We start from the raw sequence: 16,714 nt of genomic DNA on the forward strand, positions 1-16,714 counted from the left end.
TTCTATACTTCGAGCTCTCCTTTTTTATTATGCAAGATAACACTTGGACAAAAAAGAATAAGGATGGTTTTCTTCCGTTGCATACTGTGTTGAAAATAATACCAGTTGCGTTATTGAAACTTTTCATACATTTTTGTGGGCATGGATGTATTTAGCAGGCACAAAACCTTATTAGATTCTTAACTGGGGGTTACTTATAGACAGATACAGTTAACCACCTATTTTTACTTCTTAACCAAAGTTAGAAACTGTAACTGTTTGGGCAGAAAAAGAAAAGTAAGCTCATTTATGTTATTTATGTGGAACACACTAACAAAGTATAGATGAAGTCTAAACTGGTAATTTCCTAAGGGGTTAGAAAGCAAAAAAATCTCCCAAAAATACTAAATTTGGGGCAATATTTTAAAGCTACTCACTTTACAGAGCAAGCTACTAGATTTAGGAAAAGGAATATTTCAGTCACAGCAAAGTACTTCTACGAAGCACCCTCACTGTATTTATTATATTTCAGAGTAACTTTCAAAAGTGCAAATACAAGATAAGGAGGTGCAGCACCAGCTTTAAGTTGTATCTGTTATTTTAAACTGATTATAGTTGTGTATAAACTTAAAAATGTAGATAAATCTGTGAGGATGTTCTTGTTATAACAAGATGCAAAATGTTTTGCTGCACCTTTTAAAGGGGAGAGCATGTATCTCCTTTGCCTTACTGTCAATCTCATTACTTGTCTACTTGGTCAGATCAACAGGGTTAATTTAATAAAAATTAATTATTTGAAAATAAAACCAGAACAGACTGACAATCATGGAAAAGAGAACAACCATTTAAGCCCCGAAATTTTATTACTACCTAAACGCACAATCTGGACTTTTACTTGGCAGGTTTTCCATAAATTGTCTCTCCAATCCGTCTTCATATTATGCACCTAATAATAAAATACCTAACATTTACTGCCACAGTTACTGGCTCATTTTGCAAGAACTGTTCCATAGGTTATCACATTTAAGACTCATTCTTAAAACACTGCTGCTTATCTGAGGGTTCCTCTGAACTACAGCCACTTGCATTTAAAGATTAAACAAACTTTCTTTCTTTCTTGGATTGTATTTCTCTGGTACATACAATATGTCCTGTTAGCATACAGTGAAGTATTGGCGAGGTGTCAAGTCTCACTCTCCAGGTCAGAGTTTGCAAAATGTAAAGGAAGCCATTAGAACCCAGCAAAAACCAAGTAAAGCTCATATTTTCATGTTTTCCTGGAAGGAATAGAAGTTTATTCCTGAAGAGGAAGCAGTAAACATTGATCAGCTGATATGTGCCAAAGCACAGGCTGTACAGGAATCAACATTTTTGCAAATCTACTGTTTTGCAGTAGAAATACAGAATTTGATTATGGAGCTTTCACATGAATAATTAGATAACAAATTCTTCAGTCAACATTTATTGCCAACTTTCCCATCACCAACAGGAGCTGTAATTTGCTTTAGCAATGCAGAGAGAGGGAGAGACACAGACAGAGTGAAAAAAGAAATTACTACTACTACCATCACCAAGAACAGTCTAATGAATCCTGTTGAAAGAAATTATTCTGAAAGAAAATATGCACAGAGACATTTGCTAATTTCATTAGCACAAGGTGACATTTTAAAGAGCCAGGTGCCAGCCCTATCAGCTTACAAAGTCTTTTTAATACCAATTTCTTTTTAAGATTCTTCAGTATTTTTTCCTTAAATGAAGACGGACCATATATCTAAAATACGATTAACCAGTTTTTTTAGCTGTCAGAACAGAAAGCAAAAATATCCTTTGGTAGATATTAAAATCTTTGAAGTCTAAACTGCTATTTAGTCCAAAGAAGCCATGACTCTGAGGCAATGTTTTCAAGATGCTTTTGACTCCTCGGAGACAGACAAACATTCAATTTAAAATACAACTATGTGAAAAGAAAAACTATTTCAAATACAGATCAAAGTACAAATCGAAATTTTCACAGGTTCTGCATCAACAGCACTTAAAGGGAACTAATGACAATTAGCCTTGACCTCTCAAAAATGTCCTGCGTCCACCCTTATACATTTTATCAGAGTTGATCTCCTAAAACCAACTGTTAGACAAATAAAGTCAAAACTATTCATGAGGACACCAGCAAAAAGAATGCTACTCACTTGCATAAAAGCACTTTCAACATAAAACTTTGTAGCAGTAAGGTCAGTTGAGTCAATACTGGAAAACACACAAACCTGCAAAATATCTACTAGTTTGTGTAACATTTAACGTAGAGGTTAAGGCTAATTTTTTGCTGTCTCTCAGACATAATACTTCAAAAGACTGCTTGGAAACAGTTACTACAACTCAGCCACATGCAGAACCTCCACTAGTTTAGGGACAGAAGGGCTGTTAAGCTCATCACATTATATTATGATGGTTAAATACCACACACACATCAGTAAATACTGCACAAGATCACAACTAAAGCCACAAAGTTAATCACTCCAAAGTTATGAAGTGCCAGAATTACAGCTCTCCGTCCCACCTGAATTTCACCCATTATGCACATCCTTCTTTTTTTATTTCTGCTCCTATTTATCTTTATATTAGGTACATAACAAACCTGTTCCTCAGCATCCTGGCATCATTCAGCACACAAGCTGGATGCTAAAATACATTTCAAAATCATCAAACTTTTTTTTTCCTCTTGGAACCTTATTCTTGGGAAGGGCTAAACTTTTTTGGCAAAGTTTTACCTTACAACAAACAAGTGACATGAAAAACTCAGCCCACATTGTGAAGTCTGAAAAGTTACAAGTGATTGAAAAACAAGTTTTAAAATTAAACGTGTACACGTGAACTACATTAAAAATGGTGTGGAGTGAAACACATACAATAATGTTAAATAGTTATGACAAAGCCCTAAAAGAATGGCAGGTTGATTAAAACAAATTGTCTAAATTATCAGTTATTCATTAATCTTAATTGAGATGAAGGAATGAAGTTCTGTAAATACTGTATAAACTACTTCATTGGACCAGGCACCGGTTCTCAACATATTTTCTTCACAAGTTCAGGACCTAAACCTGTTGTACATCAGACAGCTAAAATAACTATAGCACCTTTTTAACAGCATCCTTGTGATTTAGGTCCCCTTCTTCATTAAACACTTCAGAAGTGTGTTTAAGTACATATTCTCAAAGATAAGACCTGACGCTTTGGTGAATCCTCTACTATTCTTACAATAATGCTCATACAGCAGCTTTTCCGTTGAATTCAACACTAGCAGGACTGCTGAAATGCTCCAAGGAAAACAAAATCCTACAGTAAAACCATATTTGGGATACAGCCTGACAACTTTTCCTTGTGTAACTCACAGGCAAATGGAATCTCAGTAAAGAACACAGGATGCAGCCTTGGTGGGGATAAGTCAAGTTTGCTTCTCATCAATACTATTGATAATACTGGGTGCTATACACTCATGCGGGTGGATAGGGAAAAATTTGAATTTAAAGCTTATGTCAGACAGAAAAAAGCAGAAACAGCTACCAAAATAAAGCTAAGAAATTTACACCCTTCTGCATAAGGATTGTGAAAGGATGAGTAAAAGTGATGCAACCTGCCTTATGCAACTGACAGTATTTTCACATGTTTACATTTAAAAATAGGATTATTTTCATAAATTATATTATATTCATTTCAGTCAGCAGTCTGATTAAAAAAAAACAAACAAACAAACCTGTAGCCTTATACCCAAGTTGTAGGGCCCAATAACCTAATGTTTCATGATGAACTCAAGGATTTGTTTGAAAATCCACACCCACATTTGGCTTAAAACACAACCTTTTTTGAAGTTACAGTTTACATCTTTATTGCCCGTCAGAACCAAATGAACCCAAATGTACTAACTTTTAGAACCACTTACTTCTGCACTTTATTTCAGCATTTTCTCTCTTTCCTCTTTTTGACCTTTTCTATTAATTTTAGAAAAATCTCAAAAATTTGGACCTGAGGTATCATTTTGCATGAGCACGCAATGCCATCATTTAAAAAGAGTGCCTTGGCAATCAAAACAGACTGCATGGCCAAGCCCCTTCCACTGCCATCTCCCCTGCTGCCTTTCCCAGGGATCCTTCTGACTCCCTGAGCTCCAGCAGAAGCGGGACATGGGGAAGGAAGCAGGACGATGGGGAGAGCCCCTTCCACAGGGCCTTAGTGCTGACATTTCTGTGTGGTGGTGGGGCACATAAGGGGAAGGGGAAGGTTCTTGCTTCTAAATATTCATGTCAGACTTTCTACAGACTCCAGAAGTTACCAGAGCACCAGCTACATCTGTTGATACTTGGGCATGTAACCATGGAGGACCAGATTTTTTTATTTATTTCTTTTTAGCCGAGGAATGAATTCTGCCCAATAAAAGTACAGTCGATGGGCCACATGCAGCTTGGAAAATGGTTTGGATCCCCCAATTCAAAAAGTTACTTTGAAAGAACGTGTGTGTATATATATATACATATATTTTCTATATATGAAAGTGACTGAAAAATCGTAATAATGTATAAGTATACATACATATACATACACAAATGTTTAAATGATCTTGCTGTAATCAAATATCAGGTTCTTCCTCCAGTTCCCTTTCGTCTTCTCAAAAATATTTTATTAATACAGCAACTTATGAAGCAGTTTCATAACACAACACATTAGGAACAGCACTGTGAAAGAACCACCAACGGCACCTAGAGGTTCCAACTTTTAGAAGCCAGTATATTGGGTATCTGTATTTTAAAGTTCACGAGACACCTTTAGGGACTCCTTATCTGTAGAGGGTGTAAAGCTCAGCTTTGAAAAACAACAGCCAACAGTCAGATCCCTTCTGTAACATTTCAGTTGGCACCTTCAGAAATAAAAGTCATAGATAAAAGCAGTCAAATTATAGAATGACAGTTCATATATGACTGATCTATTGTTCTCTGAAACAAGTACAAACCTCTGGCAGACTTCTTAGAAGTCTGAAAGATAAAAAAAGCAGATACTACTTTGTGTAAACAAGGATTATAAAACTGAACAGGAGTGGTGATTTTTGTGCATGTATTGGCTAGGCATGGTGGGGCTGCTTGTAGGAGTAAACTGCAGGTGGGAATGGAGAAGAAATCTTTGAAAATACATCATTGTATCCACATACTTTTATTAAAAGTAGCTACGTAAAATAAGTATTTCCTCAAAGCCTGATGCTCTATAAAAACGGCTAAACAACGTAAAATGTAGATGTTATTGAAGAACAGCTATTATTCTAAACTTCAAATGTATTTTCAGAGTTCTTCCTTTTTTATCCTAACATCTCAATGACAGCCACTGATACAGGACCTTCCAAACAGGAACACTTAATTTTCCAGTTCATTTGTGTGCCACATTCTTCAGAACACTTTTCTGGCCTAATTTATTCTCAGCCATTAAAGTTGTGCAGTTCTGTTTTTTTTATCCTACCTAACAGAGACTTTGTCTATTGCCAAAAGTTAACAGTCCTTTGATTCCTGTGTAAAGTTTCACTAATTAGTCCAGGTTTCAACTTGTCAGAAACATAGGTGGGTGTAACAAATTTGCACTTATAAAATATTTATTTCTTCTATCCAAAAATAACTTATGTACTGTCTATGAGGAAATTCTGCCAACTGATGCAGCTGAATCTATTTAGCAGTTAAATTGAGCAGTTACTCAAGTTGCAGTACTCTGCTCTTATTTGCCCCCGTCTGCTACACCTCACTCCCAATTCATAAGTTGCATGTGATTATGCAGAGAGTATGAGTTACTTGGCCACTCGGGCCTGATCTAATTTGTACTGATAGTAAGTATTTACTCTAAAAAGAAAGACCACAAATCAGCATTTTTCAAAAGGAATGTTTTCTTCAAGTACAGACGCAGTTTTGTCTGTATCTGCATAGCTTATCTTCTGAATAGGCAGTTGTAGGACTACGTGCACCTTTATCCTTGGAAACCCTGAGAGAAGCACTAAAAAGACACCAGTGGCTGCCTCTTTCACGTGTACCAGTGGGGTACAATAAAACAACAGTGAGCTCTAAAGTCTTAGAGGAGTATCAGTTTACACAAGGAATTAATCCGGTAATTTCAAAAAAGAGTTATGGTCAATTGCTTAGCTATAAAAAGGTCTATCAAGCATGTCCCACTAACTCTGAATCAATGCTTCAAAGAAAATTGTTATTAATGAAAATACAGAATGAGCTAATTAGCTGTTTGTCTGCTTCATCCTGTTGCTGAGGATAAAAGCATTTTCTAAGTAAAAGTGCTTTTTATTTTATTAAAACCTATCGCAACCTTCAGAAGGCTAAAATTGTCTGCAGTGGAGAGTACTAACAGGCCAGGTCTCATTGTTTTGAGTTTGTGCAACTGAAGCAAATCACTCATTAATAAACAATTACCAGTTGTCGGTGAGTTGACAGAGACACTGCTAGACTTTCTACTCTGGAGAAACCTATCTATTGATATGACCAAGCAGCTGCCAATGCCTTGAATAACTAACATTATGAGAATTCACATAAGAGTTCTACAATTATACCTGTAAGTTTTGAGCTTTACCTGTCTTGTTTTTGCTGATGTTTCTATGAAAGGAATTCCATAACTTCTTGCTAAATCCTGAGCTTGTTTTGTATCTACTGTTCTGGAAGGCAAATCACATTTGTTTCCTACTAGCACCATTGGGACATCTTCAGAGTCCTTAACTCTCTTTATTTGTTCCCTAAAAAGACAAAAAAAAAAAAAAAAGCATTTTATTTAACAGGTATTGATAGTTTATACAGTAAATTTTAAAACAATGAAAGAAAATTAAATTATCAGATTCCAACATCATTCTTTATGTTAATTTACTACACATACACTATTAAAAGCCATGAAAAATAAATGGACTAATCCTGTCACCATCAGGTTTCTCACCTTATTTAAAGAAAAAAAAGTTGTATTTTCCCAATTACTATAGATTCTGATGTCATTACAGAATGTTTACAGAACAAGCCTAAGAAGCTCTGATATAAATCTTACTACTTATCTCTCATACTCAGCACTCGTAATACTCAATTAATTTGCTAAGATAAAATACTGTCTTGATTTTGGTTTGGTGGGGTTGGGATTTTTTTTTTTTTTTTAATTAAAAACAGCATTATAGACCCTGCATTTAGACAGGGGTTTTTAAACTTTGAAGACCACTGGTCTGGTTCTCTACAAAGATAAATTTGTTAAAGGAGTCCTTTGAAACACTAATTAGAAAGCATCTTAAAATACTAGTTAGATGTACTAGTCAAGAATCCCAAGTAACAATCATTAATTTCACTACTTTTGCCTTCCCCAATAATCCAGCAGTATGTTCCTTAGTTAATATAGTCGCTGTTTTCAGTTATTTATCTATGAGCCTTCAGCTTCAGTCTGCAAGGCCATTCACAGGTGTGTGAATGCACAGTAAAAACTCCAGCACTCAACTCACAACATTCTTTGCCAAACTGAGAAGGCCTTCCTCTGCAACTCTCTCTTTAAAAACACAGATTCCACATAAAAACTGCCGTGGTCCTTCTTCCCCTTACACTGACATTTATCTTACCTTTGTCCCCTTTTCCTCTACAACCAGAGGAAACCCATTCATAATGATCTGGTTAGATAATGAAGAGAAGTTCAAGTTTTTCTTGGCCCCCAATTTGCAGCAGTACTCCTCTGACCCCATAGCTGCTGCAGGGAGATATATCATAAGCAGGAAACTATTTCTGTAGTGAGGCATCTACCCGTTTAGCTACTCACACAAGCACACAACACAATTAAATGAAAAATGAAAAAAACGAAACTCTGTGATCAGGGCGGTTGCACCTCCTGACTTCAACTACATTGAACTGCCACAGTTTCCCACCTTAAATGAAGAACTGTAACTTGCTGTTCACAACAAAAATGATGCAACTTCAGCTTATAAGTGCATGTTGGGTTTGTGGGTAATACTGATACCAAAACACTCCTCCGCCCTACAGCAACAGTGATATGACAGCATTATAAATGCCTAAGTATGAAGAGCTTAACATTATGTGTTTGGAACTAATCTTTAACTGATGCTGCTACATTCAGTGATCTTTGGTGGGATTTGCATTGCTTTCTAACAGAATACCCCAGGAGAATTCAGTATAAAAATAAGCTAAGTTAGAAATGATTTGGTATGGTAATCACCAGAGACTGCTTCTATTTCTGTATTTGTGTAGCTGACAAAGAAAGTAAGTTGAAACTTTTAACTAATTATTTTAAAAGAGAGAATAGGAAGAAACTAAGATGTTGGTTTTTAGCAGTCATCTGGAGCTCCGATTTTGTCTGTCTGCCCTTCTTAGGTGTCAGGATTCACACATGCTACACTTCCAGTAACACTTCACAGGTATTTCCACCCCTAGAACAAAAACTAATAACGGACATTATTGTCTCTACAATTTCAATTGCATAAGTTTTTCCGTCTTAGCGCAAAATTTTATCTATGGAACGGGAAGAGGTGACCTTTAGATAAGTCTTTTCTATGAATAGGCAGAAATACTAAGTGACATTAGTTTATACCAGAAGAGCTTTCAGATATTTTGTCTGCCTAATGTGTGAACAAGGCAGATTTTCAGATTACCCAAAATTCAAGACCTACAGGTGCACAAATAAGTTGTAATATTGCTAATTTGCAAATTTCCCCTTAGATGGTATTTCAGAAGAAAACATTTTATTACCTAGTGGAAGAGCAAGCAATCTATCCACCTAATAAAAGAGTTAGTCAATTTTCTTTCAAGGTACAAACCTATAATGGTGAATATCTTCAAAAGACTTTGTATTGTTTATAGCAAATACACACAGGAAGCCTTCCCCTGTTCTCATATATTGGTCCCTCATTGCACTGTACTCTTCTTGACCTGCTGTATCAAGAATATCCAAGAGACAGGTTTCTCCATCAATTACTACTTGCTTCCTGTAGGAATCCTAAGAAAAGGAAAAAAAACACCAAATCTTGGTTAAACACAAACAAGTAAGATTTCAAGTACCTATAACTCAGGAGATAACGTTTTTTTACTAGCAATCGAGCATGACTGAAAAAACTTAAGAGTTAAAATCCAGCTTTACAGATTGACAAATGACAGTAGGGAAAGTGTCCTGTATTACGTGTATACAGCAATCCAGAATTGGAAAGAGCACTGAAAGGACAGGTTATTATCCGTATTCTGAATCTTCAGTGAGTAACAGTACCTGTGCACACACACAGCCAGAAAAAGACTGTTCTTATTTTGCACAAGAGGACAAAAAGTACAAATTTGATTCAGATCAAAACCATCTCCCCTTTGTATCTGTTAACAGAAGAACTAAACAAACTTGTAATCCTCGTTTTAGAAGGTTTGACGTTTTTTAAGATCACTCAATTTACCTTCTTTTTTTAAGTAAGATTTGACCTTCATTCTATGGATGTTTACAAAAGTGTTGTGCCACAACAATATACAAAATAATGACACAGAAAGAGTTCACAAGTATGACAACTCCAAAAAAAAAAATCTAAGCCACTGAAAAGGAAATTAAGTAAAACAAATCTTCAGTGTTTGGGACATAAAAATCTATTTTGTATGCCTAAGCAGGTGCAGATGATATTTGTTATCGAAATTGAGTTATTTGAAGTTTGAGCTTTTTAGCCACAACAGACCAACAAAAAGTCACATAAAAGCCGTGACAAGTTGGTTCATAGAGTTGTTGGAACAAATTATTTCAACACTATCAATTCAAAGTTTACAGGTCACTGATTCAAGTGGCTAAAATCTGTACAAAGTCCCAAGCAACAAGATATTAATGTTTCTTTACAACTCTTTTTGGTGCTAGGCTTTTATGAGTATACAGTTTTAGTGGTAAGAACATATGCATTACTTTCCCAATAACTATTTTCTATAAACATCTGTATATTCAAAATAAAACCGTATCAATAAGCTTTAAAAATAGGTCATTGAGCAGTGCCATGAAGCTATCCTCAGTAAACAGTACTTGTAACGAAAAAAAAGTATAAACACAAACCCCTGGTATTACCTTTCAGATCCTTTAGCTAGAGATTAACACAATATTGCTATTGTTCTTTTTTAACACTATACAGAAGTGAACCTAAGGTCCTAGGAAGGGAATTAAAGAATTAAAGTTGCAATTCTATCCAACTTCAAGATTAATTCAGAATGACCTTCGTTCCTTTGTACCCATTTTAAGGCACAGTATACCTACTCCTGTGCACTCTCTATCTCTTCCTACTTTTACAAAAGGCTCGCTTCTTTCCCGTTGCTCAAGCTAAAAAACAAGAAGTAGATAGCTGTATGGAATCAGTATCTTAAACTAACCAAACCCTGCAATCTCACATTTATCTTGAACATGGATGAATTTAACAGTATTAGGTAAAACAATATTGACTGTTTACATTAAAGATAAAAGTTTACTTCCAACATGATTTTGGAAATATTCATTTCACAGAAGTGCCAATTCCATGTTCAAATAAGAAGTGGGTGACTTCATAAATATATAAGCCATGTTTAAATATTGATACAGCTGAGACAAATACACAAGCTCCAGTGTGTTTTAAAATAATGTTAATATTCCATTTCATTGCTTAAGAAAAAAAAAAAAACAAAAAAAAACAACGCACACCCCCCCCTCCAAATCTTCATTCCAATTCATTTCAATTCAATAGCAGGACCCCCATGTCCTATGATACCTTTATCACAGTTCACAGTGAAGTACTAGTAGAACTTCTAGCATTATACTAGGCATATTTACAAGCTTTCATTTTTTTTCTTCTTGCAATTTGACTCCTACTATAAAAATATAAAAAACAGTTCTTGAAAAGCCTGTGTTATTCCTTTACAACTTAGCACTTCAAAGGAAAAGAAATTCCCCTCTACTGAGCTCTGAACAAAAGCTTTAAGTAATTTTCATTAAAGAAAATAATTTTTAAGAGGCAAAAACCCCATCACTTTCAAGAACTGCTGGCTTTAGCATGCCTACCATATTAGCAGTAGTAGCAAAGATGCAACAGCGTAAAGCACAGCACAGGTACAAGAAGGAATGCTTTGAGATATCTGTTTTGCCCACTTCTAGAAAGAAGTAACCAGAAAGGAGATTTGAAGCAGAAGGAAAAGAAAGAGGTAGAAAAGAAAATACAAGATTATGATTTCCTTCCAAGCTACTGAAATAATAAACACTTTGCTTTTATGCCTCCCCCTGCCCCAAAAATATCAAACCTGCAATCACATTTGTCACTGTAGGAAAGAAAACTGAAGAACCACGTTAAAAGCTCAGGCTCCTGGGACCCTCCTGCCATCATGGTAAAACGCAGTGTAAACATACCCAAGATAATACTTCCTTATTTACGTGTTACCATACTGCAAAAATTATCAAGTCCTGCAAAACAGAATGTAGGATCTACCAAAAATAAAAGTTATGCCGCTATTGTACTTGGGGCACTTCTGCTTCAAAATACAGTTGCAGAACCCAAATAGCCAGGGTCCCCTTCAACAAGGAAAAATAACAACCTTCTAATCTATAAATGTAATAATTTATAAAAATCCACTAGCTTTACTGCACATTGGAAGATTTGCAGTAATTAACGCAATGAAGAAACAATGAAGAAATTTCCAGTGTAACACTATTAAGTACAAACCAAATGCAAACTAGAATTCAATTTGGAAGTAGTACCCAACTCCAAATATGAATTTGCAATTTTTCCCCAGTATACAGACTCAGCATATCCATATAAATTTTTTTTTTTATTTCATTAATCACTTAACCTGCTTTTATGGCCTTTCACAGGCCATAAAAATCAGCATTATGCTAAAGCAGTAATAATTCCATCTGTTCACAAGCACTGATAAGAAAATGTGGTAGGAAATCTGAGCTATACACTATATATGAAATTTATCTTAAAAAAAAAAAAAAACAACAAAACCACTGCTTAATAAATCCTAACTAAGCAAGTAAGTATTATTTTGTAATAATCCAGTATACCAGTGATTTAATAAAAAAATATCACAGCTACTAGGACTATGCTATTGCTAAATAGTGCTGGAAGTTTCACAGGTGTGTAGGCCATTTCAGAACACAGACTTAAATATCAGTATTCCTAAATCAGTCAAGGGATTTTGCTAATCCAATTAAAAAACCTCTGACGGGCAACAAAGGTGGCTGCTCTTTCTCTAAGACATTTAAAAGATGACATATATTTAGCACTAGGGCATGCTGAAGCTTAAAATATAAAATAAAATTTAAAAAATAGGTTCTCACACAAGGTATTGTAAATAAAGACTTAACAAACCTCGACCAGTAGAGGGCACTAGTCCAACTGTTCTGTGTATTGGGCCAGATTTACAAGGGTTACTGTACATACAGTTAAAACACAAAACTTAAAAATGCTTGGCTATAAATCTATGCTTGGACATCTACTTCAAATAAGATACGAAATCGTGAAACACATAGGAAATATGCATATTTGAATAACAGCAGCCGCCCAAACATGCACTCATTTTAATTCCTCCCATCGCCCCTTGTCATCTGCTGTGCTCAGATATAAGTAAATAAAATACTCAAGCAGGCCATGAAATCTGACATTTTCCAAACAAGTTATCTGTTGAACCATTAAGTCTATTCCACTGAAAAGTGCAACAAGATTAACGTTGTAAATGTATCTGTGATTTTTTCCCCCTCTTCAACTGCATCATGTCCTCGCAACAGGAGAATTTTAGAAGTGTTGAGTTTAATTTTGTTAATCACAGGAAAGATATAAAACTATTCAATAATGGTGTAGTTATGGAATCCACTACAGAAAACAAACACTGAACTCTTTTCCCTGTCTACCACAAAATATTTAGCCTGATTATTTATCTGCAAAGGAAAATTAGTATTTTGGCAACAGCCATATGGCAACCAAAGAAACAGTAGTAAGTGAGAAACAATAGCAGTGACACTACTGAACCACCATTATTTACCAGTCAAAGCAACTTTATCCTTATTTGCTCATACTGCACAAAAACCACTCTGCAGCTATTGTTCTTTGATCAGCCCCCACCACCACAACTGCATCTCTCAGGAAGCACAGTCTAGCAACCCCTCTCAACCCAATGGGATTTCGCCCAGGCAAAGACTGAAGCATTTAAAACCAGTTTCAAGCCCATTCGCTGGAATGTTTGCCACCCCAAATCGCAGACCATCCCTATTATAACTGAATTATTTCTTCCCTACAAGCTTACCTACACAATTATTCCACAGCACGGTGTGCACACAAGGTGATTCACCACACAGTAGGAAGGTACAGTCTCCATCCTCAAGGTCTCAGAATTTACAAGACAAAAAATGGTAACTAGTGCTCAGACAAGAACTTGTAGGAGTTGCAGAAGATTAAATTTGTTATATGCAACAAGTTGTTGATGCTGGTAAAGCCCACTAGGTTAAAGGCTTCTTTCTTTTGGGAAAGCATTGATTCTGGACCACACCACAATGCCACAGTAACCCTGCACATTACCAAGTAAAAGCCAGAGTTCTGGGATTTTAGGTTCTTCTATAAGGGGCTGTATTTTCAATTTATTATTTTACATTAAAATATATTTAGTATTCCTCAAAATGCACGGGTTGTTGATCAGCAAAATGCCCCAAGTGATTTAGGAATACAGGCATTCATGTTTTTGTGTTCCTAAATTGCTTACACAGTTCTGGCTTTGTATGACAACTTTAACACAGAAACTCCACAGCACTTTTTGTAACACATAAACATAACTCTAATCTAAGAGAAACACAAATGATTATGAACAAGCGCTACAAAGGCCAACACCCCCCTAGGTTCCTTTTGCAGGAAAAATTAAGATCCCATGTTGCTTGTCCCCCTCAACCAGTCCTGTGCATTTCCTGTTTTTTAAGCATGTTTTGGGTTGCTGTTGTTTTAAGATTTCACGTTGTAATAGACCTGCTCTCCTAGTGCAAATCAAAACACTCTTCCTTTCTCCATAGGTCCATTCACAAAATCTCCTACAAGCATACATGAGGGTACTTAGCCAAGCAATGGAGAGACAGGGGACACCACAGGCGAAGGAAGGTGAACTGAAGCCGACCCATCTCTCTCTGGGGCACGGTAACTCAGGCCCGAGCTTCAATGAAGTGAGGCACCTTCCTACCACCTCAGAGCGCGCTGGCTTGTGCCCCTTTGGTCTACCTAAAAATGACTACACAGCTCTTTTCCAAGTCAACATTTTAAGCCTAAACACTTGTGATTCCTTCAAGTAAGCTTGGAATATAAACATATAAATGAAATCAGAAGATACAGAGGTTCAATGCTGGGAACGTAAAAATCTTGGGTAAACTATAGTGTCAGTTCTCTTTTTATACAGTCTGAGGTTATTAAATCCAAAGATGCACATGAGACTTCAGACAACACTGGTATTTTTCTTGTATTTTAAAAGTAGAGCTTGCTTGCTCATTAAAAACCTTTAAAATATCACAACTTTTATAGCTTAAATACAATTTCAAATTTTGAGGAACTGTGCCTTGTGTTTCAAAGAATCCACTACAGCAGCTCTCTCATAACATTTTTTTTTCTAGATACAGAAACAGGCACTGGCCTATTTAAAAAGAAATAAAAATAAATCAGGCTCCAAATTTTTGCATTCTGCACCATAACATTCCAGAACACATTTCTCACCATGTGAAACAGATCCAAATGATAGGAGCTGAGAAAGCTTGACACGTACATTTCAGAACTACAAATTTCCCTTCTTGATATCAAAAGGGAAAGTCGCATTTAAGAGATTGCATGCAAAGCCATGGAGGGCTGTGCCAAACATTCTGAAGTGAGTTTGGCAAATACTTTGTCACCAAGATCCCAAAAACATGCATCCAAAACGTCCAATGAAACACGGCAAATAACACTACACTTCAACTGATCAAAATTGTTAATTTTTTACAGTAACTGTTGTTCCACAGCCAGATGAAGACGCACAGCAATTTTCTCTCCAATGCTGACCATTACCTTTACATTCTTTTTAATATGAAGCATTGTTCTACGTTTTTTGTGATAACTGTCCAGAAGCAAACAACTACTATTTTTACTGATCATCTCTAATCACAAGAAGTATAAGATGAAATTGTTTACCTCTATTGTAGGGTCATATTCATCCACAAAGTGATTCTGAATTAACTGTATTGTCAAGGCGCTCTTGCCTACACCACCAGCTCCAACGACAACAAGTTTATATTCTGTCATTTTTTAGCAGACCTGATGACAAAGAAACCAACATTAAGCAGAAAGAGTCAGGTTCCAACTAACGAGGATGCTGCTGGTGCATTTTCACTCAGTATCACGTTCCTTTACTATTACCGGAAAGGAACTCCCTCCCTGAAAGACAAGACAAAAATGCTATGAGGGAATGCTATTTCTCTAATAAAATTATACATAGGGAATGTAGCTTGGGCACTAAGCTGAAAGGTTCCCATTACAAAGAGATAAAAAAGCAACTATACGTTAAATTCTGGAAAAGGTCAAAGAGTATTTCTTGCAGAGCGAAGATTTTCCTCTCCGCTGCTTTTTGGCTCCGGGAGACAGCCCGGATTACTCTCTGGGAAACCGGCACCGAACCGAGCGCCCCCCGGCTTCCAACACACACGCGTCTGCTGCAAACGCCCGCGACGGGACAGGCGCGGCTGCGCCCGCCGCTTCACCCGACGGGTTCGCCGACACAATTTATAATTGGTTTTAGTTTTTTTTTTTTGTTTTGTTTTGTTGGGTTTTTTTGCCAGGCAGGGCGAGCTCAACGCGACCGCCCCCCAGACCCCTCACCCACCTCCCCCGAGGCGCCGCTGCCCGCCCCCCCCGCCCCGGCTCCCCTCAGCCTAGAGGCAGCGGCGCGGCCGGGCCGCCCAAACTTTCCAGCCCCGCGCACGACGGTTGTAACCGTTTTGGAAGAAAAAAAAAATACATTAAAAATATACATATATTAAGAAAAAAAAGGGGGGGGGGCGCGTGTGATTCGGCAGACGCTGCCGGGCTCCCGGAGGGCGTTGGCCACCTGTCCCACCGCCCCCTCCCGAGGCCGCCGAGCCACCGCCCGCGCCGCGGGGAAGGACGGCGGCGGGGCCGGCGGAGGCTGCTCCGGGGGATGCCGGCGCAGGGCGCAGCCCCGCGGGCGGCAGCGGGACACAGACCGGGGCGGCCCACCCTTCCCGCCCAACCGCCGGTGTTTCTTCCACCCTCCGCGGTGGAGGAGGAACGGGGGTGCCCGGCTCCGCTTTACCCCTGCCCCACCTCGAAGGGAAAGGCAGGGAGGGAAGAAAGCAAGCGCGGCGGTTCGCTCCGGTTGAGCGGGGGTAGGGAGAGGCGGGTACCTGCCAGGCGCTGCAGCGGGCCGCGGGAGCACGCCGGCGCCTCCCTTGCCCGCCCCGCCGCGGCGGCCGCTCCGCGTCCCTTTCCGTCCCGGTCTGAAATGGCGGGGGACGGGAAGGGCTGGAGCTGCCGAGGGAGCCGAGCGCCGAGAGGGCGGATGGATGGATGGACGGACGGACGGCGGTGATCGATGCGCTCCGCGCTCCCCTTTGCGGCAGCCCCGGCCCCGCCCTTCTCCGCCTCCTCCCCCTCCTCCCGCCGCGACGCCTCAACCGCCCGCGGCCGCGGGCGGTTGAGGCGTCGCGGCGGGAGGAGGGGGAGGGCCGCCCGTTGCGG

General features: G+C 38.3%; 1 protein-coding gene across 7 annotated transcripts in view; it reads right to left on the reverse strand.

Annotated features, from left to right (window-relative positions):
• Positions 1 to 16,608, reverse strand: part of KRAS (KRAS proto-oncogene, GTPase) — a 26,010-nt gene extending 9,402 nt beyond the window's left edge. Inside the window, exons 1-5 of one of the 7 annotated variants that reach the window (XM_065032332.1) lie at positions 16,381 to 16,608; positions 15,377 to 15,394; positions 15,152 to 15,274; positions 8,801 to 8,979; positions 6,583 to 6,742 (exon numbers count right to left, since the gene is read on the reverse strand). In XM_065032332.1, the coding sequence (XP_064888404.1) occupies positions 6,583 to 6,742; positions 8,801 to 8,979; positions 15,152 to 15,262 (450 nt within the window). In that variant the 5' untranslated portion in view covers positions 15,263 to 15,274; positions 15,377 to 15,394; positions 16,381 to 16,608. Of the gene's footprint in view, positions 1 to 3,897; positions 4,886 to 6,582; positions 6,743 to 8,800; positions 8,980 to 15,151; positions 15,278 to 15,376; positions 15,395 to 16,380 lie in introns of those variants that run through there. The other 6 variants (XM_065032358.1, XM_065032363.1, XM_065032350.1 and 3 more) reach the window with 6 other exon arrangements.
• Between the last annotated feature and the right edge of the window lie 106 nt (positions 16,609 to 16,714).

This window comes from Columba livia, chromosome 1, assembly GCF_036013475.1.
Source record: "Columba livia isolate bColLiv1 breed racing homer chromosome 1, bColLiv1.pat.W.v2, whole genome shotgun sequence".
Classification (NCBI taxonomy): domain Eukaryota; kingdom Metazoa; phylum Chordata; class Aves; order Columbiformes; family Columbidae; genus Columba; species Columba livia.